General features: G+C 45.6%; 1 protein-coding gene across 3 annotated transcripts in view; it reads right to left on the reverse strand.

Annotated features, from left to right (window-relative positions):
* Positions 1-25,772, reverse strand: part of NTN4 (netrin 4) — a 48,164-nt gene that overhangs the window by 9,468 nt on the left and 12,924 nt on the right. For all 3 annotated transcript variants that reach the window (XM_042026058.1, XM_042026040.1, XM_042026049.1), the window contains exons 3-5: positions 17,088-17,366; positions 7,878-8,004; positions 6,639-6,827 (exon numbers count right to left, since the gene is read on the reverse strand). In XM_042026058.1, coding sequence (XP_041881992.1) covers positions 6,639-6,827; positions 7,878-8,004; positions 17,088-17,366 — 595 coding nt within the window. The remainder of the gene's footprint in view (positions 1-6,638; positions 6,828-7,877; positions 8,005-17,087; positions 17,367-25,772) is intronic.

A 25,772-nucleotide genomic window follows, 5' to 3' on the forward strand; every position in this document is an offset into this window, starting at 1 on the left:
AGCATCTATGAATGCACAAGCTCAGCATGACAAAATCGCAGGAGATGCCTGCAAAACCACCTCTAAGCCTAGGGACACCTCTGGGTTTCTGGGCTTTTTTTTCTCTCACCCATATAAATCTGAGCAGTCTCCCTTTGGAATCTGTAGAATTTTAACTTTCATGAGCTATTTTAATTAGTCAAGCTACCCTGGTGTCGTGTTATGTTTTGCCAAACAGGCCTTTATTACTTTCCTTGCAGCATCTGGATTCTAATCCGGCCAAGTACCCAGGGATGTGCCTGCTTCACTGTGATGTTTAAGCAGCTGCGGGTGCTTCACTGCAAAAATGAATCAGAGCATAATTGCTTTTTAAAGTAATAACAACTGTCTTGCACCCGGGAGGTTAAAAAACCCCTCAGAACATCATTTTAATTAAAGTGGAGGCTGAGCAAAAAGTATTCCTCTGTCTCTGTCTGATTTTTAAAGCCATCATTTAAAAACCTTAGGAAAAAAGAATGAGGAAACGGACAGCTCAGAGATAGGCTTTTGCATATTCTCCAGGACACAGGTTTTCAGAGTGCATGTCAGAAATGCCAGCTGCTCTCTTTCCTCCCTCACAGACCCTTGCATCAGAACAATGCACTAGAAGTGTACTGGTACACACTGGGTTCTCAGAAAGGATGCCCTAAAATAGGTGGTATGAAGTATTCCTTACCTCCTCATTAGGTTTTTTTTGCATAAATGTAATTTATGTTTTTTACAAGACTACTTTCCCCCAAAGAGGTTAATATTTTCAAAGAACAGAAATACAGTTATCAAAAGCATGAGCCAAACCTCTGACCAGGTCAGCAGGCAATGCGGTGACCCACAGGACCAGTAGCTGGGTGACTTGTGCTCTTCTCCCCTCAGGCTTTGGTTCTCTGACCAGCACATGGTACGGTCAGCCTTACACACTATGGCAAAAAGTCCCCTGCTGAAAGACTTTAGCCCAAAGCCTCATTTACATAAAAATTTGGTTTCCTGAGAACATGTTATCTGTAGGGAATATTTTCACCAAATTCTAATACCAATCTGTTGCGGTGGCAAAGTCCACTTACACCCCCACATTGCTTTGAAAGTGGTCACTCTGTAAACCTCTGCGCTAGAAAGCTCTCTCTTTACCAAGATTCCACTGATCCCTAACTCTCTCCCCCTCCCATCCCTTCTCCCATTGGCTCCTGTTATGTCACTCACCCTTGCCTCTGCCCCCTGGCCCTCAGACCATTGACTTCTGATGCTTTGCCCACCCCGGAGCCCTTTGGGATAAAACCATGTGCGCGTGTCGTTCTTGGTTCTTTGTCCCTGCTTCCTCCGGGTGTGTTGGTTTCCCTAAACCCCTTGGAACTGCGTGCAGAGAACCCCTCTCGCCTCTGCGGGTCGTGCACAGACTGTGTGTGTGAGTGGCTGCTCGCGGCTGCCTGCGAAGGTGAGATCGTGTGCACGCGAGGGTGCTGGCAGAGCGCCGCCTGAGCGTGTCCACGAGGGACCCTGTGGGAGAAACACGGCATCGATCCACCGAAGCCCTCTTTCCATACCAATCTTTCTGTTTTGCAGCTGTGAAGGCAATAGAGCAGGAAAGCCACTACAGGCAACACAATATATTTTTCTCTTAAAATACTTACTGCTGCACACATACATTTGATTTTGCTCTAACAACATTTTTGTGGTTTCAGGAATCTGACATACCTGGAGTATAGTTACGAAATATTAAAGGATAGATTAATATTGGCAGTTAACTTAGAGGCGACTATGATTCCAACATCTTTGCCAAGGTAATCCCCAAATTTTCCCCACCCTTTCCATTCCCAAACAAATATAATTATATAAAATTAAAAGATTAGAAAGCCTCTCCACAACCTGCGTAAGTAGCTGCAGGCAGTGAACTCTGGTACCTTTAATAGCATAGTTTTCAAGAGAGCACACTGAGACTTGCATACCTTTCTCCTGAAGCCTGTGGAGTGTTTTACACCTGATACATACAGCCAAATGCTCTTTTTTCCTACTAGATGAGGTGGGTATTTCTGGCATTCCTCAGGCCCTTCAGGGGAAATATCATGCACTTAAGGCTCTTCAGTTCTCCTCCAGTTAATGAGATAAACCCACTGCTCAGCAAGAGATTTGGCCCTGTTTTGGTCAGGTTTCAGCTGAATTTTACACACAACCCCACTGGGCTTGGAGCTTTTATGTTTTAGACAATTCTTTTACACTTTTTTTTAAATGGAAAATTTAACATCAGTGGCAACACTATGGTGAAGCAAGAATATTAATGTTACAAAAGTTGTTATGAAAAAGAGCAGCAAACTCATAGGCAATTAAAAAGACAACTAAAAATGAGAATGTAGTTGGCTATACGTTTTAATAAAAGCCACAAAGAGATGTGTTGTAAAGGCTGGTAATTTCTAACAGGCCTGCATAAACACTTCCATGGATCCCATCCTTCCTGGCAACTCCTCAGTGAGCCACCAAGGTGTCAATCTGCTTTCTAACTGTGGCTGGCAATTTGAAGGTTTTTGCTCTTGGACCTTGGGTGAAGGCCCAGGATGACACTAAGTTGCATTAATCTGAATGGTTTGGGTGGCAAATTTTCAGCACGGAAAATGTTTGTGATGGGCTGCAGTGGGAACTTGCTGAGCAATGCAGACATAAAGTGAAGCCCATCACTATGCACCAAGCACAGAAATGAAGCTCTAGAGCTCAAATGTGAGGGTGTCGTAACACATTTGAAAGAAATGAATGGAAGCAGGATGGAGTGCTTCCATACTATGGCAAGGGTAGGAAGAAAAAGATTGCAGGACTGATTATACAATGTTTGAAAGTCGGAGCTACTGGTCCCTCATGGGCAGCTGTGCTGTGTTGGTTTTAGACCCCATTTTCCTCCTTCCACACAATCTGCACCTCACTGTAGCACAGGTAGTAGGAGACCCACGTCCAGGAAGGTGAGAGGAGCAGCTGAGCAGCAGATAAAGCAGCTACAGATGGTGTTGGATGGCACTTCTTTGTGGATGCACAGATGCAGAGTGTGAGACTCTCAGTGCGAGGCTTCTGCACAGCACCTGTCTCCTGTGCCACGGCCACCTCACCAGAGAGGCTGGGTGTTTCCACGGCCAAGGGAGCTCTTGAGAGAGAATGGCTGGGCCCCAGCATTGGATCAAGAGAAACCTTCCACAAGCTTGACCTTTTTGCTTTCTTTTTGATTTGTAAGCAGCATTGCTAAAAATGCCAATTTACCAGCCTGTACTACATAGCAGTATTCTGCACATGACTTCCATGCACATATGAATTAACAGCTGCCTGTCCTGGCATTGCATGTGCTGACTGGGATGGAAAATCAGTGAGTGGGATTCCAGCAGAACTGGATTTCCTTGCCCTGGATTGGTGATACTGTTGTGGTTTCTCCGGCTGCCAGCTAATCGTTGGAAATGACAAATATTTACCCTCAAAACCCTACAGTTGCAAAGCAAAATAAACTTGGCAATTATAACACTAGATTTTAATGTCTGCAACTGTACTGTAGCTGAGGCTTAAAAACTCATGAGGTTGGAAAGAAAAGGACTCATAGGTATGGCAGAGGGAAAGAGTCATCAGGTTGGTGTTTTAAACATCAGAATGTCTCATTTTTCAGGTACACACCTACGCCTGAGCAAATACTGTATACAGTCTTTGCCTACAAGAATCTTTTAAGTATCCTTAAAGATTATCGCTTAACAACTCCTTTATTTACTTTGACCTAGGTATTTTTAAATTTTCAGCGGTTGAACAATAATGGTGTCTTGAGCCAGAAGCAAACAGGCAATGCCATGGCCTTCCCAAGAAAAAATAATAGGGCTCCACGCACGTCCCTTGTTATTGCAGACCATGGCATGGTCCTTGGAAATGTTCCAGGCATAGGCTGCAATTGATCTTATATAATTTAATTTAACAGTCATTAGTCATTTTCTATGGTCCTGCAGCTGCCATCTCCCCCATGGGATGCTGGGTCCCTGGGTGCAGGGAGCATTCCTGGCAGCAGGAGACCAGAAGTGAAAAGGTGAAGGGGTCTTAGGGAGGAGTGCATTGGTGAGGGTTTGAAAAGCCCAGAGAGAAATCATCTGGGAGTTTGTAGTAACAGGGTCTCTGAAAAGAAAGCATTCAGATAATCCCTATATTTGTGGAATTCAGTTTGTACTAGGAGAAGTTGTCTTCCTCAGATACTTGAGGGAGTATCATGCTCTGCAATTCATAAATGTGGACAAAAAAAAAAGCAATGAAGTAGATGTATTTGATACAGAAGGTAAATAAATGTAAACTTTTTCTGACTATACTCAAGAGTATCTTACAGTTCTTGTTAAATATATGTTATCTTTGGCTTTGAAATACCAGAGTTCATGAATACCTAGTGGTCCATACAGCTGGATTGTTGCATGAAAGAGTAATGGGGGCACAGTTGTTTTTTTTTTTAATGTGGAAAGTGGAATGCCATGGGCCAGTGATTCAGAGATTAATGCAGAAAGCCAAGAGAACCAAGAACTGGCATATGTCAACAAAAATACTCATTAATCATCTAATATCCACAGCTTCCTCTGGCTCATAAAGGCAGGGAGAAACTTTTTAATCAAGAACCCTGGAATTTGGCTAATGTATAGCTAATGACGTGATGTACTCCCTGACTTCTTTAGCAGTGGCCTGACTTGCACACAGGCACATGCACAGGGTTGGCAGCCTTCCCTTTGAGCTGGGGCTGTTTTTGCAGCAGTATGTCCTGTGACCTCTTGTTTCCGTCTGGCTTTGCAAGGAAGGAGGCTCTGTGCTGGCCAGCCCAGGAGGTGCCATTTGACTTTCTCTTGAACCCTGCAAACAGCCACAGATTATGGACTGGGCATTCTGGCACAAGGACGAGCCTACAGTGAGTCCTTCATGAAACTCCATCCCCTCAATGGACTGAATGAGGTGACAGAGGAGATGGAGGCCGCTTTTACTGCTTTTAAGGTGAAGGGCGGTGTTTTTAGGTGTCCAGAAAATTGCACTCAACTCAGTGCCAAAACTTCACTTGTCTTCAATGGCCTCAGCTTCCCTGATGGGAGCTGGACCATAAAGAATAGCAGGAATTATAACCCTAGCAAAGGTAGCAGAACCACAGTACAATGATGTTTCAGAGCTTGAGGGTCCCATGCAGAATTTATTTCAATCTTCTGTTCTGCATTATCTACCAGCAGTCAATTAATCCTATTAGTTCTTTTTTTATTCAGCAAGGATGAATCAATGAGTTAGAAAAAACCATATAGCCTCTGCTTTGGGTCTAAATGCAATACTTAAACCTGTCTTTTTACTAATGAGACTCCAACCCAAAAGTTCATTGACTAAGTTCTGGCAATAATTAAGGAGAAAAAGCATCTGATGTTTCAGAGGAGACTTAGAACTTTGATGTATACAAGTAGGTAATGAACCTTTTAAAGTCATTAAATTCACTTTTAAAAAAAAAATAATTGTGTACAGCAGCGAAGTAATTATTTACACAAGCAATGGGGAACTGTGATCAATTCTATTTCCACAGAGAACTAGGCTCGTAAGACAGGCAGTTCAGCTGTTGCTGCCCCTCCTTGCAATGAGCTAAAGGTGGAGAGGAGGAGGACCCCTGCAACAAACTGGTGGGGCTGCTGGGAATCTCATGAGGATGACATGCAGCAAGGGAGAGGGACAAAACCAGTTGTTCCCCACGAGACCTCAATGAAAAAAGTGAAACCTCACCACCCTCCCAGCCTGGGGTGCAGCTCCCTGCTGCAGGAGGGTTTCCTCTTCCTTTACATGCAGGTACTTCTCCCTGAGAGGAGAGAGATGTGCTCAGTGTCTCCTCAAAAGACACAGGCAGGGTGTCAGCTGGATTTCTTTCTGTCACTTATGAAGGTCCCCCTCACAGTAAGTGAGTCAGCGAGGAGAAATGTGGTGAAGCCAGTGGGCAGCTGTAGGCTCAGAGAGGAGGGCATGCCTGCACCTCATATTTAGCTGACCAGTGTAATGTTCTCAGCATGATCTGGGGATCTGGAGTCCCCCATGGTGAGTCACCATCCTCACAGTGGTCCCTGGGGAGTGTGACTTTTGGATTGCTTCTTTGCATGGGAAAGATTTAATTTCACATGTGCTTGAATCAGTGCCTTTAGTCTTGCCTCCTCAGTGTCCCACCTCCTGGAATATCACTTAACTTGTTTTCCTGTCTGTCCTTCCATACCCACCTGCTGCTGCTGTGAACATGAACTGGTGGGCAATGCTATTTATCGGCTGCACCGTGCTGGCTGAGGAACCTGATTCTGAGGTTGCAACAATCACCAAACAAGGAAAGCACGAAAACAAGATGCAGTTTTCCTCTCCAAAAATAGCAATAGGAGAAAGTAAATGAATCATCTCTCTTCCCCTGTCCTCAGGCTACAGGGATCCTTGGGATGGATTTATCAACAGCATCTGCAGACTTTCACCCTGCAAATATCACCACTGCTTTTTGCAAGTAGTATCACAAAGAGAATTCCAAGAGCTCCCTGTCCTTCACTGAAGCAAGAAGATTCCTCCAAGGAGGGGCAAGAAGATCTCACCTTTCATTTGATACCTTCCCACTTGAGAAGCCCTTCACTAGTACAAGGTGGCTGACTTACGTTTGCAGGCGTCTGGGGCAGAGAAGGGCTTCCTGAGGTCGCGGTAGAAGCCCAGCTTGCAGCGCTGGCAGTGCTGCCCTTCTGTGTTGTGCTGACAGTTGTCGCAGACACCGCCACTGCGATTGCCCGATGCCAGCCACGCATCCATGTCAAAATGACAAGTGTCGGCATGCCCATTACACTTGCACGCTGAGGCAAAGCCAAAGAGAACAGAAAGACTCATTAAGGCAGTGACACATAGTGATTTAGAGAAAAGAGACACAAAAACTCAAACCACATTTTGGAATGGGGACTTGACCTGTGAACCTGTTATTCATTCAGATGCATGAAGTATCACTACATTTTCATCCACACTTCCCAACATCTGGAGATAACATTTAAGTATTTTCTTTAACTCTTTTATTTCCAATACAGCTTTTCCAGTACAAGGGCAGCCACAGGTGGTCAGGCCAGGACAGAGAGACTCCTACATTCATGGGTCGTGCTGAGGAAGGATCTTTCCATCTCAGCTTTAGAAATCAGCACTGCCCTATACAACATGTGCCATGAGCATGCTGTCAGGATGTTCCCTGCAGCTGATGGAGAAAAAAGGCAGGTGGAGGAGAGGTGTGTGAGGGATGGTGTGGTTAGTCCTCAGCGCCCTTCTGACTAGACTGCTGCTGTTACTGAAGCAGACGGCCCCATGACGTCTGCATTCCCCTGCTTCCAGCACTCACCCTAAGTATCCTCCTTGGCACTGCACAACTAATCCTCAAACCTCCAGAGCCCAAGGCTCCTCCCACCCTCAGTGCCTAGGGGTAAGCAGAGCCCACATCCAGCAGCAGAAAGCCGTACCTCCTGCAAACATGTTTGTCAGTGGTGTCTATGGAGGGGAAAAATCTGGCCCCTTGTCACCTCCTAGGTACCCTGGGCAGCCTGCAGTCTGCCCACAGCAGCAGACCATATCTCCAGGAGATGCACTTGGGTCCCAGAGAAAGGCCAAACCAACAGACATCATGGTCTCGTGAGGATTTCCACATGAGAGGCTGTGCAAACAGGGCTGTCCTTGCCACACAAACATGTGGTGGGTGCTGGGCAGGGGCGTGGCAGTGGCTCTTCACTCACTGAGCTGCTTGGAGACTACCACCCACCCACCCCAGGATGTGCTGCCTCTTGGACAGATGGGAGAGAGGCACGCATGGAGGAAGGATTTCACTCTGGCAGAGGCTCTGGAGACGCCATTCCTGACTGGCTACTTACACTGACACTCTTTGGGGGCTCCGGTTTTGCCGTCGGCAGCCTGCCAAGGCTGGTCATTGTAGAGCGGGGCGCAGTGCTGGCAGTGGGACCCTGCGGTGTTGTGCTTGCACATGCATTTCCCATGGACCTAATAGGGGAAAGAGAGCAAGGATCACCCACAGCAAAGGCCAGAGTCTCTGGGGCACAAGCAATGCCCACACACAGGAAATAGCAGGCCAGCTACATGCTATTGCATTGACTAGAAAGAGGGATATAACATGATGTCTAGTTCAGCCAAGGGCAAATATTCTGTAGTTACACTTTCAATTAGGTCAGTACGTGTAGATCTGCATGTCATGGTATTGTAGAATTGTACCTTTTTTTCTTCCTTTTTGAGATCTAAAAGGGTCTTTAGCAGTTGCCAGATGCAGCATGAATTTCCAGGAGAGATTAAAAGAAGCCAAGATTCAAAGCATCCTTGGGAAACACTGTAAAACCTTTCTCTTTTTCTCTCTCATAAACATGAATACACCTTTGCAGTACTGCAGGAATAGCACCTACAATCTCAGCACCTAGCTCTGTATCCCCAGCCATCTCCAACACAAATAAGTATGAGAAAAAATAAAACCAACCCCCTGAAACATAAATATCTACTCATCCTAGGCAGAATTTTTCCCCCACAAAGGAAGAATCAAGGATAGCAGAAGGCCCATGACTGACTATACTCGGACATGTTCATGACAGATAATTTAACAGCTAGACAGCCCAGTGTAAGGGGGTAATTAGAGATGAAAAGCCAGCACAGCACACTTGGTGCCAGCTGCTCTGTCAGTCGCTGGCATTACTCACCCTATTGGCAAATGCAACGAAAACAGGATGTAGCCAGAGGGCATGAGCAGCCTGGCAGTGCCTGGCTGCAACAAAACCAAGCTCTGCAGCAGCATGGCTCTGCTGGCAAGGCTGAAGGCCCTGCCTTTTCCCATGGAGCATGGCAGGTAGCTACCTACTGTAGCCATTTTGATATGTGCCTGTGCTTGTAGCTTTACTCTGCTCCACATTTTGCTTTTAAGTACATGGTTCAGCTTCTCCTGCTGCTCAGTAACGAGCTGGGGGCCTCAGTAGCCCTGTGCTCATGACACAAGTTGGCCATAAAGCCAATGGAGCTGCACCAGCTGCTGGCTGCTTTTGGCATCAAGAGGAACACAGGATAGTTGGGGTGCCTGGTGCTCCAGCCCGGAGCTGGGGCATGGCTTTAACTGCTGCTGGAAAGTGCTCCCTTCCACGCTGTTTAACTTGTGGTTTTACAAGTGCGCTGTTCCTAACTGCATGAATTGCTGCTGAGACCGCCACAAAAGGTTCCTTTGAAAAGCCTCAACAGTAAACAAAACAGAAGAGGACCTTGAACATGTTGTAAACAGTTCCTGCTTGTTACATATGTGCATGCACACACCACACACACTACTGGTGAATGATGACTTTCTGATTTATTCATTCATAATGAATAGATTTCAGCTGCTATCTCACAGGAGTCAAATGTAACCAGCACAGAAAAAATGTCAAAACTGACCTGGAAAGTCCTTCAAAGACTTTTCAGCAGAAATGAAAATAGCAATCTTTCAAAAACATTTAAAATTCATTCCTGCCTTGTTAAAATGTCAGATCATCAAACAATACAGAACAGCAACTGGGCTGTGTAAGCAATGGATAGGTACAGATGGAGTCAGAACGCACAAGCATCTAAGCCAAAGTGAAGATACTAAGCTAACATTGTTTTCTGTGCTATCTGGCCTCATCACAGGTATTAGTTGATCTCACTGCAGATGCTACTTGGTGTGTCTGGCTTACCGTATTGATATAAGCTTAAACGTGTGCTCATGTTTGAGAAGAATGAGAAGTAAATATAGAAAAGAAACAACAGATTTGGAGGGTATACTTAGTTCTCAAAGTGTGTCTTGTGTTTTCACATTTTCATTATTGCTACCACCAACAAAATATTCTTCAAACTCTCAGATGCCTCACTTTCCTAAATTACTGCTCTTCACTGAATTTCTCTCTCTCGTATTTTTTAGACAGGATCCACACAGAAACCAACGTTACAGATTCACTTCACACACATTTGAAAGCATACACACCTGCTTGGAAATAGAAAATGACTAAACCTGTACTGGTCATCTTGTGGTGGTTTTGATGGTGTCCTAACTCTTTGATGCCACTTTTGGTAGGAGTTTCTTGCAAGCCCTTTGGCCATTGAGTGGTTATGGCTAGACAGGTTGTACTAGCCTGAACCACATCTGTGACCACAGAAATCCTTCAGAAATCCTTCCTCACAGGACTGTCCCAGCTTTAAGGGTAGAGGGACCCACCAGACCCAGGACATGATCAGGAAGAGAAGGTGACCTGAAGGAGTCAGAGGGTGCCATGGTCAAAACCAGGGGGTCCTTTGGTGCTTTTGCAATCATGATGCCAAAGTGAGAAGGACGTGGGAGAAGAATTGCAAACAGAAATTGTCTCAGACATGGGGACCCTTGAGATTACTTTAGGGATGTGTGCTTCCCCTTCCTGTGCCCACAGCCTGTAGCCTTACCCTCCAAATTCAGCTTACTCCTTGCCAAAGCCATACAAAGAATCAGTGGGGACCCAATCAATCATCCAACGGCTGCTCAGCATTAATAATCCAAAAACTCATCTGAAACTCAGCAGCACCTCAGAAACCCTCAAAGAATTAAGCATCCCAAGACACCAGCAGAGAGCAAGGCAAAATGCCCCGCCAAGGAGCATTCATGGTTCCAAAGAGTAAGAGCTCAGATTTTCTGAAAACCCAAGTACAGTATAATAGAGCATGCTGCATTGCTGGAATAAAGGAAGGAGGGTGAAAATACAACAGAACAGAATCCCAAGAACCTACTGTTCCACCATTAATTTGGCATGCAGAGCTAATAAGTAAACCACTGAATAGCTGTGCACCAACATATTAATATTAATCTGTATGTGAACTCCAAAAAAAGAGGTTGTATGTAATTTAAAAACTGTTGCCGGGAGGAATGTGTTCCCCATCCTTATCATAACGATGCTGCTTTGCAGTTACCTTTCCTCAGGGTTTATCACAACCAGCCGCCATCAGCTGCTCCTTCCCAGGTGCAGATCCCACTGTGGATCCCACATGCCCTCTGCTCACCTGGGCAGGGCCTGGCATGGCTTTTCAGTAGCCCAGCCTGTGATGCACACGTCAATGCAAACCTGTGTGCCCCTGCTCGCTGCAGGGCTGGGGACTCATAATCTCAGTGGGATTCAAGTTTGGGTGAACACCTGCAGAGTTATGGGATGCAACAGCCTGGCTGACCCCGCTTCTGTATCAGAAGCACTACCCAGACTCCAATCTTTGGGAGTAAGCTTTGGAAAAGTCAGCAGGTTTCCCAATTCTGATGGTGCCGTGCCTTTACAGCCCTGCTACTTAAACAGGTTGAGAAAACTTTGCCTCTCCAAGGTCCCCTCAGATCTCATAGTGGCCCCAACCCCTCTAGGCCAGGTAGAGCGTGGGGTGCAGACCCACTAATGAATAAGCAAAACAGCTAAATGGGCAGCTGAACCCAGTGAGCAGAGGGAAACAGAGTCTTTAACAGCTTGCTTCTCAGTGCAACCATTCAGTTAGTACCTTCTTTTCCATATTCCTTTTTCACAGAAGTTTAATGAAAAGTCAGACCTAAGTGATTCAAAAATCTTGCCTCAAGCTGATGTATTTATTCTCTTAGAATAGCATTATAATGATTACCCCCAAAATAGCTCTGCTTTAAAAAGTCTCTCCAACCTAGCTTTATCCCATTGAAGAAAATATCTTCTTTCTTTTACATAATTCCAGCATGACAGAAAACATTTTTATGCATTGGAAACAAAAAAAAGGTGGATACTAGCAAGCCCTTTCTTGCAGCCCATAGGTAGATGTGTATTTTTTTAGTTATAAAGAAATACTATGAGAGCTAGAAATACGAGAAAGATAGGACAAGAAGGGGTAATAGGAAGAGAAGGGAAGTGGCAGCAGGTGAAAAACAGCCAACAGACTGCCTACACTGGGCAAATTAATGTCTGTAAGAGCTGTAGGAGGGCCACTTGCAAGACTGGTCTGCCATGCAAATGCCCTGTCATGCCATGGAGCAGCTGGGAGACGAGGCTGAGAAACCAGCCCAGCAGCTCTGCTGGGACCCAAGGTAGACGGGGGAAATGACATACCTGGCCTTCAGGATATCTCCAGCATCTCAGCACTTTTGTGAAGGCAGAATGTGATCCCTGTGCATTGACAGGGGAAAGAGGACATATTTTCCTCCCTTTTCATTCACTTCAACTTATAGTTAACTGTAAGGCGTACCCACTAGGGTCATTATGGAGCATCACTAAATACACAGACACAATTCCCAGCATGTCTCACTCCTTTAAGCATTCACACGGCTCCTGACTCATTTAAGCAGCAAGGCCTTCTTATAACATTTTTCATTTTGTCATGGGGTCTTTATATCCCAGTTCACTTTCACACTGTTCCCCTTCTTAGCTTGACAGCCCCGTCGCAACGTCAGTCATTAGAGGGCACAATGCAAACAGTGTTACAAAAGTTGCCTTCTGTAAGATAAACGAGTGACTGATTTCTCCATACAAAGACAGTTGCTAGGGCATGCTTCCTTCCAGAGCCTTTTGTTGCCAAATTATAATCTTCCAGCGCTTCCTTTCGGATTGCAAATACATAGGGCTTTTTCTTTAGTCAAATCCTATAAAATACTTTCCCCCATATTTATCATGTTCCAAAATGTTGGGCAGTGACAAAGAATGCTGAGCTGGGGGAAAAATGCTTTCAGTCACCTGTTATGAATTGATTTATATTGTAAGAACTCAGCCACTATGTGGAGTCCAACACAAATGCACACTAAAAGAAAATCAATGTCCCAAAGACCTGATAGCATAAACAGTCTAAATAGCTGGGAGGGGCAACTGCTTTTAATAGAATTTCCTTTTAGAACTGCTAAAACTGTTTTTTTTTTTTTTCTCTCTCTCCTTTTTTTTTTTTTTTTTTTAATTTCATGGAAAATGGGCATGGTACCAGCCTAAGGGAAAATGGCAGCATTCACACTGAGTCTCTAGCCATAGCTTTTAAACTCTGTTGTGCTCAAACTGCTGTGCCGGTTTTAGAACCAATGCCTACTGGTGGCTGTCAGCACACGGGGAGGTATTCTTTTCCCAAAGCACCAGACAACCAAATTTATGCATGAGAAAATTCTCATATCCTATCTCATTCTTGGGAGAGAATACAAAGCTTGTTGTCCAGGGTGTGGGGGCTGTGTGGTGGGTTTTTTTTAATTCCTTGTACAATAGGCTTCTGTCAGCGTTGCTCTGGAAGACCTTGAACATCTTTTGATGTCAGTAGCATGATAACAATTTATAACAGCCACTGGGTTGGCCACATGGGAAGCGGGGGGGGGGGAATATTCACCCTGCCTAACTACACAGAAGTGCTTCAGCGGAGTATCTTAGTCCACCCAGGATCCTGACCTTCATAACTATGGAAGGAGCCTGGCGAGATCAGCTGGCTAACTTGCACGAATCCAGATCCAGGGAGGGCCAAGGAGTCTCTGAGATGGATGAACTCCAGCTCTCACCTTGAGACAGAACTGCACAACCCAGGTGAGGTACCTCTGGGTTTGCTTTCCCCACTTTGGAGCCCTAAATTGCAAGATCCTACTTATCTCCAGGCTTGCACAACACTTGCCTCTCCTCTTGCATGACACTTGCCATAGCTGCAAGCAGGGATGCTTTAGCTGGTAAGAAGCCAAGCATGCACTACAACGGCCCCATGTGCGGAGGTACTGGCAAAGGGTGAGAAGCTCCTGTGCCACAGATCAGAGGAAAAAACAGTTTTCTCATGGCCACTGAAGATCAGGAGGGATCTCCTATATATGTGAATTCTTTTGTCTGCTCATATTTATGGTTTGCCATGTAATGCAGCTCACAAAGTGATCAACTGCTTAGCATGGTATGGTAAGACGTCTGTTTGTCCATGCATATCTTTTCCTGGGTATGCATTGGGCTGTTGCTGATGAGATTTGGGTAGTGACCCTTTGAATAAAATTGGGAGAAGTAGGAAAGAGAGAAAGTGTATCTGTATCAACCTGACAGTTGTCTGTTGCACACAAGTGTACAACAAGGGACAGTCAGGATCGTACTACCCACAAGGAGCAGCCCTTGCCATCCTAGGAAGGCAGCCAGGTCTTCTCTGTAGTCTTCCTGAGGAGCTTATGGAAGTATATCTTCCTCTAGAGCAGAAGTTCCACATGTATATTCAGAATTCACCTAAAGGCTGACATGGCATTCCTGATACTCAAACAAAACCAGAGTTTTCCTACACAAATTCCATTATATTTTAGGAGAAATGGTAGGTGGGGGAATTGCCAGCAAGAGAGGAGCATCATGGAGAGTTTTGCAGCTAGATGGTGATGAGGGCACAGAAACAAATCTCTTATCAGACTCTGTAAAGTTGAACTTTGCTTTGACTTGACTCAGACAAATTGCAGACTGAGGTTTCCCCACTCCAGTGAATGGAGCTACAGCTGCTTCTGCCAGGGTGGAAGGAGCCCCTCTTTGTTCATGAAGCCACCCTGTTTGCATCCCTGAAGGTGTCCGAAGCCAGTATTATCTCATGGCCAAGTGGACTTGCAGTCTCACTTCAGCCATTCACAATATTTACCTTCAAAGCTGCCACCTTCTCAGCACACAATTGTCAAGATTTCAAGAAAAAATACATCCAACAGGAGGAATCCTGAGGCAGCAGGTGGGCCCATGTCCCAAGCTGACCGTCCTGGCCCCTTGGGTCAGAACCCTGCACCAAACCTGCCAGAGCAGCAGCCCCCAGCATTCTCACATACCCACGCTGTTTTGTCAGATCATCTCTGGGTGAGGTGGCTGAAATGCTCCTGGTCACTTTGTGAGATCTGGCTGAGACCTGGCACCTGGCTTAGTGCTGCTGGGATACCCCGACTTACTGCCCAAAGCAGCCCAAGAGAAAAATAAATGTATCACACCCGGGTCTTCTGCTGGCCAAGCAGGGACTGAAACTAAGGCTGCAAGTTAGGATTTTGCCTGTAGGCTGAGAACAAGTGGGGGGGGGTTAAGAAAACCTGCACATAGATTTTTTTTGAGAAGTTGTTTGGTTTTTTTTAAACAATCTTAAACATACTTAAATTTTGATGTTGACTCTCTAACTTAGGGCATATTCTTCAGCAGTGCTCTTGTCTAAACAAGCATAAAAACAGAGCCAGATTTTATAATCATATTGTGAAATGCTACTGTGCTTCCCTGCTTTTGTTGTCCTCAGTTTTGCAGTGATGGTTCTGATAAAACCCTTGGTGGATAGAGTTACATAAAGACTATACTGAAGTCTCCATCTCCCTCTTGAATGATTGGTCATAATTCTTCAGAATTATATTTTCTGTGAGTTTTTCGGGTGAAATATATAAAAATGCTCCCTCTCTGAAATCCTACTGTCTTTTCAGAAGTTTTTTGACTTCTACCACTTAAACAGCCACAGACATTGCACTGGCAAACCCCAGGCTGGGTTGCACGAGGCGGCTGTCACTGCAGTCCCTGAATAGCAGTAGCCTCATGCCACAGGAGCCTGGCACGGTCTAGGCTCAGCCAAAACTGCCCCAGTTCTATGATGGAAAATGTGGTATTGGGAGAGGAAAGCTCTTACCGTGCTTTGATCCTCCCTGCAAACCATGGGGCTGTGTCACCCCTACACTGGCATATCTCCCACAGGACATGCAGGATGAGGTGTATGATACAGTAAAATGAGTCAGCCTCACTGTAGAAACGTCACCTTTGGGACTCCTGCCACATAAACATTTATAACCAGAGTTGAATTTCCCCCTCGGGGCCAGTGCAGGGGTTTGTTGCTATTTCTTGCTCTGTTTTCAGTGCGATTTTGGCACTTGCTTCCTTCCCACAGCACTGCCTGTTACCTGCACACTACAGTTGCCGTAGGCTGTAGCCATACTGGAAGCCTATTTGGCTGCAGGCTCTGTTACAACTCTCAGTGGTGCTCCAGGGCACGCTCCCGTGCAATTGTATCCCACCAAAATAATCCTGAGCAAACAGCTCCTTTCAAAGACTTTCGCTCAGGGGACATCTGTGGAAAGCAGAGTACTGCTACTTGAAACAGTCTTATCAATCACAGTGCTGCACACTTTCAAGCTGGTATTCCTTCAAGATGTTGCAAGGCTAGCTCTATTAGAAGGGAAACATGCTGTCTGCTTCATGTCTGAGACTGTAATTTAAGTGAAATGAGAGCTCTCTGAAGAGCTGGACCCCTTACCTTGACTAACTGCCTTCTTTTTTTTAATGATTTTTCTCTTTCTAACATTATTCAGTGCAGTATGTCTGGCTGCTCCGACTTTCCCTACTGCTCCTCTGCCAGCAAAGCCAGGGCTGTCAGAGCCAGCCTAGATGGGCAGAAAGGATAAGATGTGCTGGGGGCAGCAAGTGTCCCTGGACTGGCTGGGTGCAGGCATGCCATGCCACAGGCATCCAATGTGTTGGCCACTGCTGTGCCCATCACCTGCCCTATGGGTTATTTGCTCTTGCTTCCCTGGAGTTTAGGTCTTGGCGAGTCCTTAGGGATTTGAGCTCAGAGCTTCTGTGATGGGAAAGCAGAGCACAGGGGTTTTTTTCCAGAGAGAGGTATTGCAAAGTGCAATGGAAAGCCCGTGAGTGAGAGTCAAAATCCATCTCTATCCCCTTGGTTCAAGACCCAACCCAATATCCTTGGATCCTCCAGAAACAATGGTAGTCACATGATACCTGGTACCTTCAGAGAAGCTCTCCTCCTTCTTTGTTATCAGAATGCCCTACATTTTTTATCTTTTAGATATTCTGTTACTGCAAGTTAGCATTTGGGCAGAGAAGAGTGTCAGCAGTTTAAATATTTTTAAAGATCTATCTGAAATTAATAAATTACGTGGAGCACCTTTGAAGGGTGAGAGTCCCACACCAAGACACAAAGGAAGCTCAGCACTTCAGTCCCACATGGAGACCCACCTCCTTTGTAAAGACCATTTCTGCTCACTGTGCTTGGAATCTAGGGCATCACATGTCAAATATCGCATGCTTAGACCTGTACCATACTCTATACCATCCCTGACTGTTTTTAAAACTCCACTTTCTGCAGTGCAGACATCATTGGGTGCATGTACGTACCACGTGGAGAACCCCAGACGCCTTGATGGGCTTGAATCCAGCGACAGGGATGCAGTGGTCAGCGTGGCCATTGCAGAAGCAGCTGCCCTTCACGATGAAGTCATAGATGGCATAGTGCAGGGATGGCGGGGGCTGTGGGGCTGGGCTGGCCGGGAGGCAGGGGCAGCCCTGCCGCTCCAGCAGCCGCACGCGCAGGTTGGTGATCTTCAGCTGCGCCTGGGCTTCCGCGCTGTATGGGTCCTCCGCGGCATAAGGCGGTGACAGGGCTCGGAAGATCACCTGGGCAGAGAAACACAGCAGGTGAAGCAGAAAGGAGGATGTCAGCCAGCTCCAGGGTGGGCCATGGGGTGGAATGGCAGCGACAGCATCCTCTGGGAGCATGCGCCAGGCTCTCATGATGCTCTTTCCCCTCTGCAAGGGGTGGGCGCAGCAAATCCACCTCCAACTCAGTGTGCACAGGGTGATTCCCCATGAACCCTTATGTTCCTCTCCACAAGAAGTATGGACCTTATGGATGTCAAGTGACACTTTGCCATTAACTTAAATCAGGGGTGGGTGCCCCTGCTTTGTGGTGTGGCCCAGCACAGGAACCAGCACCCTGCCAAGTAATGTTCATGTGGGGTACTCTTCATTAACATTCCCTCTCCCAGAATGGGTATGTTTTTAAACAAATATAGCTCATATTTCCAAATATTTGGTTCCTATCAGTTCCAGGATGCTTCCTAGTAGAAAAGTGATTAGGTGTGGCAATTAGTGACAGCAAGCTGATAATCAAGAAAACCGAGATAAGAAAGAAAGGAAAGAGGGGGGCTTCCAAAGTTTAAATAAATACTTATCATTCATTCTTTATTTTAACTTCAGTCTGATTTAATAGGTAAATATTGGCTCAAGCTGAATATTGAGAGCATTAGATAAAAATTACCAATTTTCTTGAAAAGGTTTATTTTAAAGTTTTTGGTCTAGCTGCCTACAATGAGAAAACAGAAGTATATACTTCATAAGACTACCATTGACATAAAATAACACATTTATGACACCTGTATTAGCTACTGGTACATTCAACTTACAGTGACACTTTCTGAATAGTTCAGTAGTTTTTCACTGAACAGTCACTGATGGCTTGATGAACTACAATAATTAAAAACAACATTTGAGCAAATCGCTTGGGTGTTTGAGGGTGTGATGCAGCCTAATGAGTCAATGCACTACACCCAGCAGTGATTTAAAACCTCCTCAAACTACCCTGCTGCCCTGCTGAAACCACTCATGCCACCCAAAATGCTGGCCAGCCTCTTGCAGGCAGCAAGGAGGTAGCTATTATTTCCCACCTGGTGAGAGGCAGGGCACAAAATTTCTGCTGTTGCTATCAGGGATCACAGCTTCCTACCCCTAAATCCACTCCTTCCAGAGAAAGCAGCTGATATGCTTCAGCTGATGAAGGCTTCCCTTTTATTTGATCAGGATCCACAGATCCTGGAAATAATGACCACAGTGCTGCCAGCTGGCCTGCCCACAAGCTTTGCCTACCAGCTGCTGCTTCCATCAGCCCCACCACTGCTGGCACTGCTCCTGGCTGGGACCTGGCTTTTCTCCAGAGCTGCCAGAATCCAGCCAGAGGAAGCTCTGTCTCAGCCTGGAAGGAGATTTAGCCCTTGTTTTGGAGCTGAATGGCGGCAGCATGCTTTTGCGTGCCCCGCTAGCCTGCCAAGCACAGTTGCTGCAGCATGCTGGTGGCAGCGGGGCTCAGCTGTGCTGGAGCTGGGTGTTGCATGCTGGCAAACCCATCGTGGCTGCAGTTCTGCACTGCCATGCTGCAAACACTCCCTCCCAAAGGTATCTGGGCATCTTCTGCCAGAAAGACACAGGTAAAGGAGAAGGTTAACTGGGACAGGTGGTCAAGGGACAAGGCTGCTGAGCGCGCTCCTTGTGCAGAAGTGTTGAGTCCAGTGAGGGGTATTAATAAACAGTAACACACTTCAAAAGAGGTCTTTTTCCCCCCTCTCTTTTAGGGATATAGAGAGTTTGTCTTCTTTCTTAAAATAAAAATATAAACCAGATATCAATAGGAACCCAAGTGAACTCCAACTACCAAGTCCTGCACTTCTACCCAAGGCTTGTTATTTACCCAAATTTAATCAATGTCATTCTGATCACATTTACTTGTAAGTGGTTTTGTGAACACAAGATGCTTTCAGATATGGAAAGAAAATTCCTTGGGAAAAATCCAAACTGGAGACATTGATTTCCTTTTAGTGGAGTTGGTAGAAAATGCCGGGTCAAGAATTTTCAGTAAAAACTAGCATTTTGGGTGTCTTGATATTACATAAATTGCATCTCAGAGAATTCTTTGTCCTAATTCAGATGAGAGCAGGGAAGAAAATATATAAATGGGAACAATTTATGCTAGATGGAGCTGTAGACTTTCTTCTCATGTTTTCAGTTTTCCTTATTTATCTATCCCTGTTTAATGCATGTGGCTGATGTTTGTGGTTCTAGTAAAGACAATCGCAGCAAGGAAATCAATAACCCTGAGTGCCTCTGCACTGACAGAGTTAAGTCTTGTCTGTGTGGAATTCAGGGGGAGTTGTGCTGCTGATTTCAACGGAGCCAATATTCCTGCTCAGACCCTAAAATGCCACAAACATTTCTTTTTATGGCTACATGAAAACAGTGATGCTAAACATGAGCTCTATCTGTAATTCCCAGGGGCTGTGGGCTCTCAGCTGCTCCCCCCTGGCTGTCCTGTATTGCTCTGGCTGTGCCCAGCAGCGCTGGCCTGGGGAGCTACACTGTGCCCTGCAGCTGTGTAACAGAGTGAGCCTGGTCTCAGCGCTGCCAGGACAGTAAACATCCCCATCCCTCCGTCCCAGACCCTGGCAGCTCTGCTTTAATAAAATACTAACTGGTCATTATAACATGTAGGGCATCATACAAATAGCCATTCTCTGCTCTGACACAGCAGATTCAGCTGGGATTCTACAGGCCCTCAGACAATGCATAATAAGGTTAAGGATGCGTTTCCCAGCAAGATTTCCCTTTTCAGTCGTTAACATCACTGATTTATCCCAGCTGGTCTCAGGAGTCTGCACATGACTGGAGCCACACTGGTCTCATACAGCTGTCATGGGTGATTTCCAGCAGCCCAGCCACACATACACACATGGGCAGTGCCAGATTTACTGCTTTTACCTCTTCTTGGGCTGTTCCATGCAATTGTCCCACCAGTAGGATGGGCACGGGGCTACTAATGAACCATGACTTGCACAGCAGACCTGCCCAGGTTTTCATGCCTCTGGTTCTGCTGGCAACTCCCAGCTACTGTAGTCAGTGGTCTCTTCAACCAAAATATTGCTTAGTTTTAACAGTGTAGGGGAAGGGTGTAGGAACAATTGGAAAAGAACATTTTGTCAACATGTCTGTGCATCTGATGAGGTTTTGCAAGCCCATTGTCTCCCTGGTGCCACTGGGTAGGCCTTTGGTGCCACTGTCCAGACAGGATTCTGCTCTGCTGGCAGCAAGCCTCACCAGTAAGCACCTCATGGTGACCAGACCTCCGTCTTTCCCACTCAAGTCTGTCTCTGTGTATGAGGCCTACTAACAAAATATCAAACCCCAGCATCACAATGTTAGGCAGATGATGTGACTTATGCAGTAGTCAGCCCCACATATGATAGCAAAGTGTGGAAGGCCCTGATCATTACACCAGCAGCTCTGAAATATATGCACTAATTAAAATTTGATATTTTGTAAAACAAGTTGGAAGTCATACATTGAAGCCCCCCAGCATTTTTGTGCTTTGCATCCACATTATATCCTATCAGAAAGATGTTTTCATTCCCAGTGTTGCTAGCTCACTATAAATCTTATGATATTTGGGATTCTTCTTAAATACAGTCCCAGGAACTGAACCTTTATCTCAGCTTCCATTGAAAATGAAGTATCTAGCAATAACTCATGCCACCAACCAGGAGGCAAATAGAACCACTAAGAAACAAAATACCTAGTCCTTGGGGTAATGTTCATTCTGTGACATGTGGAATGATGCTGTTGGATCCCATGTGCTGTAACAGCAACCTCTGCATGAAGGAACATCAATTGAGGAGCGATTTAAAAGTTGTACAGAGACTTTTTTTGTCATGGTGGTGGTCTTTCTACACAGCCAAATAGGAGCTGTAGTCTGCAGTCTCTGAGTGAGGAATGCCACTGCTGTGCCTCAAGAGGGTTGGGCTCACCTGATCCTCTTAGTTCGATGCCTGTTGATTGCAGGAGGGAGCCCACTCCACTCCCAGGGGAAGGCCATTCCACTCCCAGGGGAGCAGGAGTGGATAAGCTGTTCCACAGTGCCTTGCAAGTACCACGGAGTAAAAATACTCTGCTCTGCTCTTCAGTCAGACCACTGCAGCTGTCTGCAGTTTGGTCACATCATTACATAGACAGCCTCTAATAAATTTCCACAGGGTTTCCATTTCCTTATGGGCTGTCATGAGCGACTCTTGCTCTGTTGATTATTTCACAGGTTCTAGTGGGAGAAGAAGCCTGAGCTCCTCATCATTCCGCAGATGCAGAAACGTAGCCCTGTATATAAATAAAGCAGCAGCCATGGACATGGTGCACTCAAGTAACCACTTGCACCACAATGACCTTGATATATAAATACCTGAAGTCCCTTTGCAAGAAGTACACTAATATGTTTACACGTGAGAGGCAACGAAAGGACATCTTTATATATAAACTTCCACAGTGGGAAGGAAAATGCTAATGAATGATTTCAACAGCAACAAAACAGGCCATTAAGTCGAAGTTGCCTGAGGAAGTCAACAGAACCAACAAAAGATTTTCCAGGAGTAAAAGTTTCTTGATGAGTCACGGGCTCACCTCCACCAAACGAAGCTGCAAGGGCCCGGATCTTTGTCAAGATGCAAATGTCCAGAGCAATAAAGTGGATCAGGATATATCCTTCAGGATACAAATGCCTTTGACATTGAAGAAACATGGGCGATCCACAAAAAGCTTCTTCCTCACAGATCTTCAGAAACAGGCACAGTTACAGAGGCTTTGGACAGGGTCCTGCAGCTGCCATGCACGTGCTCATTCCCTGGGTCCCAGCACCTGGCCAGAGGTGCCACGCTCCAACCTCCAACTGGGAGCCTGGCCTCAGCCAGGAAGGCAGCAGGAGATGGTTCATGAAATGGCAACATTGATAAATTACAGAGAGAACAACTGGATAGGGGACTCAAGAAGCATATACACATGGGAACAAGCCAACAAACAGGAATACAGCAGAAATAAAAGCAATAAACAAATATTAAAAACATTAACCACATTTTTACTTGGTTGTAAATGAAAACCAGGGTGGTAACATTGCATGAAGTGATGTGTGATTTCTTTCCAAAAGAGACTGATGCACTCTACCCTGTATTGTCTGACCTGGATGCATGAAAATGTATCTGTAAGTACTCTACAATAATGACCTACCCGTACTAGTGATTCATTAGCTCAGGGGCATTTGATAAATTCAGTACTGGTTTACTTGATATTTGCTGGTGGATTTATTCCTTTCAATGTATTTTACAGGAGCAAAAGAAAAAATAGTATGAATAAAGAGAATGAAAAGTTTGTTGTCTTATCCAGATAGACAGCAAAAGCAGTGAGGGATGTGCATCACTTTACAAAAAGGCATATGATGTCTAAGTAAGTGTTTAACAGAAAAGTTAAGGTTTGCATTAGGAGTCTGCAGTGACTCTTGGTATGTAGGCACTAAATAAATGTGCTTAATTGGCCTGTATTCTGGGGCCCTGTGGAATCTCCACGTCACTGAAAGTGATCAGATTTATTTAGTGCCTGGACAAGGCTCTGAAAATGTAGGCAGTAAATGCAGTGGTGGAGCTCTGCCAGCACATCCAGGACCTCAACCCTTTGCCTCCTGAAAAATTTCCCTCCAGCACAACAAGCAGCTGAGGCTAGACACTGCTTGCCTGGGGCTGGGGCTGAGGTGAAAGTAAGCCCTTGTCTCTGACATCCTGGCTCTGGGATTCCCAGCCGTGTGCCCAGCATTGCCTCACATCTGCTTGTGTTCACAGGCCTTGGCTGTCACTTCAAACCATGGCACAAGCTGAGATGGGCCATGCTATATCACTGCCTGGTACGCCTCTGCCATCCCCCAGCCACTGCCTGCTTGCACCCTGTCCCCCTGCGCCTCCCTCCACAGCCAGAGCAGCCCATCCAACAGCCCAGGAACTCTCCTGTAGGCACTACCCGAAAGTGGCAACTGCTTTCAGCCTTGGCTGGTCTTGTTCAGAGAAGCTTAGTAGGGAAATTTTTTTATGGCAATTGAGCTTTCCTACTCAATAGATGTAAAAGTTATAAGCAGTAAATTCTCTTGGTAAACATTATGGAAAGCTCCCAGGCAGCAATAAGACTGGTTTCCAGAAAAGTGTAACTGAAAATATTAGTAATGATGCAATATGCATGCCAGCTGTCAACCTGGCACAGTGTCTGCTTTCAACTTCCACCCAAGAAATGTATTAAGAGCAATAAGCTCATCATCACCACAAAAGCCTGATTGATGGAGCTGGATGTAAATTTAGCTGCAGAAATACGCCAGTCAGGTGCTCCCCCTTCAAAGAGAGCATTCTCACACCTCTTTCACACACTCCTGCTTAGTCACCTTCAGTGCTGCAGAGGAATCTTGGAGCTAAGACCATTCTGTGCTTGTCCCCCTGTGCCTTCCCAGGAAAGAGTAATTAAGCTTCTCACACCAGAACCTGTGCAGGGTAGACTGAGATGAGACTGTCTTACTGTTCATATGAGGATGGCTTGACTTTCAAGGTTTGCTGTGTCATGCAGCAAGACTCAAGCTGCAGCAATGAATCTAATTTGGTACCCTTGGGGAACAGGAACAGTCCTACCTGCCCTGACACCTTTGGGGACCTTTTTTTTTACAGTGGGAAGCCTCAGGCACAGGAGCTGCCTGGTTTAACACAGTCCCTCAGCCCTGCCAGTGCAGGATCAGCTCAGGCACGCCGACTGTGAGATGCATTGTCTAAACACCAGACCTAGTGCTGGCAACAACCAGCAGATTCCCTGCCCTCGTATGCCTTCTGAGAGTGACAGATACTCTGCAGACAGCTTCTTCTGTCTCCCGCTTTCAGTATTGAGGGTGCAACTCTATGCTAGCGTTTACCCTCCTGGCCAGTATATTAGTTTCTGTGATTTTCTGCATCAGTGTGGTCAAAATCTGCCAGGCTCTCCTTGGCTCTTCCTGGAGGGGACAGCTGTGTCTGCAGAGGAATATTTTGCTTGCAAAATTAGTTCCCTACAGAAAAGGGCCCTGTGCCATTGCACTGCGTGTGTATCCAAGTCCCGGCCCATCAGTCCACTCTAAAAACCTCTGAAACCACTGTCTAATTTCAACCACTTTTTGGAGATACACCTTAAAGGTGTTAAGCTCCTGAAAGTTTTAAGAAAACAATCTCGTTGCTTCACAAAATCAAGCCTGTTGGACTACTACCCCCTGTGAAGAAGGCTGCTAGAGCCACAATGCAGGTACCTTCTACTGACAAAACAGACTTATTTCATATATCACCACACCAAGCAACAAGATTTTAGGAGAGAAACCTATGTGCATTTCTGTGCTATGTTCATTGCAATGACCCTAGGCTAAAAAAAGACTGGTCTTCTTTTTGGCAGATGCTGCAAATAAATCATATGGTGTGGAAAGTTCATCAGCCTAAGCTGGGCAGGTATTACCCACCAGCTCCTCTAAAACCCTTCTTCATTTTTCTGCCTGTCAGACAAAGTGGACTGCAGGGAAGAACAGTCTCTTTTTCTTGTGGAGAGGTGCATACTTCAGCATCTCCTGGATGAGGTGAAACAGCAATAGAAATTGGAAAACCTGCCCTTCCTCTGCCACTGCAGAGAGGAGACCATCAGAGACACTAAGATCACTGTGAGCATTGGAATCTTGCAGGTCACAGTGTTTAGCACTTGATCAACATCCCCAAGCAACCATGACAGAAACCCACTGCATACCACCAGCAGCAGTCCCTGAGCTCCTTGAGATTCTGGAGAAATGTCACTCCTGCAGCAACCTTAACAAGACTGCTTCATATAATTTGATGTAAGACAGCATTTGGCCCATGCCTCCAGCCCTTCTGCAGTTTTTACAGCACATAAATCAAGGCAAATAATCCCTTGCCTCACCATCCAAAAGTTATGCAATCTTACAAAGATTTCAGGAGGAAAATCCAGCTATTTCAAATAATCAGCCCTCGCAAATTAATTTATACCAAGGTAACTTTTATCTTTTGGGAAACTCAAAGCATTCTTCTGCCATTCTCAAAAGCGAGAAGCTGTACAGGCAGAGCTCCTACTCACATGCAGCAGCTGGCCAGTGAGGGGCTGGAAAAGGCACAAGGAGAGCTAGGCAGACCTTTGGGATTTCTCCAGGATCCTTGAAATCTCTGGCAATAATCAATCTGATGAGAGCCATCTTCTCAGCTTCTCTTTAACATCCGACTACACAATTTCATTAGATGAAAATGAAACACTGCTAGGTCATTCCTGTCTTCATGCAGACAATGATCACAAAAGTAATGTTCTTATCAGAAAAATCTCTCTACAGCTCAAAACTCTTGGATTTCTTCATCTCCGATTAATAGTGCTTCTCCAATAATTGACAATTTA

This window comes from Corvus kubaryi, unplaced genomic scaffold (genome assembly GCF_017639235.1).
Source record: "Corvus kubaryi isolate FWS band 111438036 unplaced genomic scaffold, C.kubaryi_AGA036_p1.0 129, whole genome shotgun sequence".
In the NCBI taxonomy this organism is placed as follows: domain Eukaryota; kingdom Metazoa; phylum Chordata; class Aves; order Passeriformes; family Corvidae; genus Corvus; species Corvus kubaryi.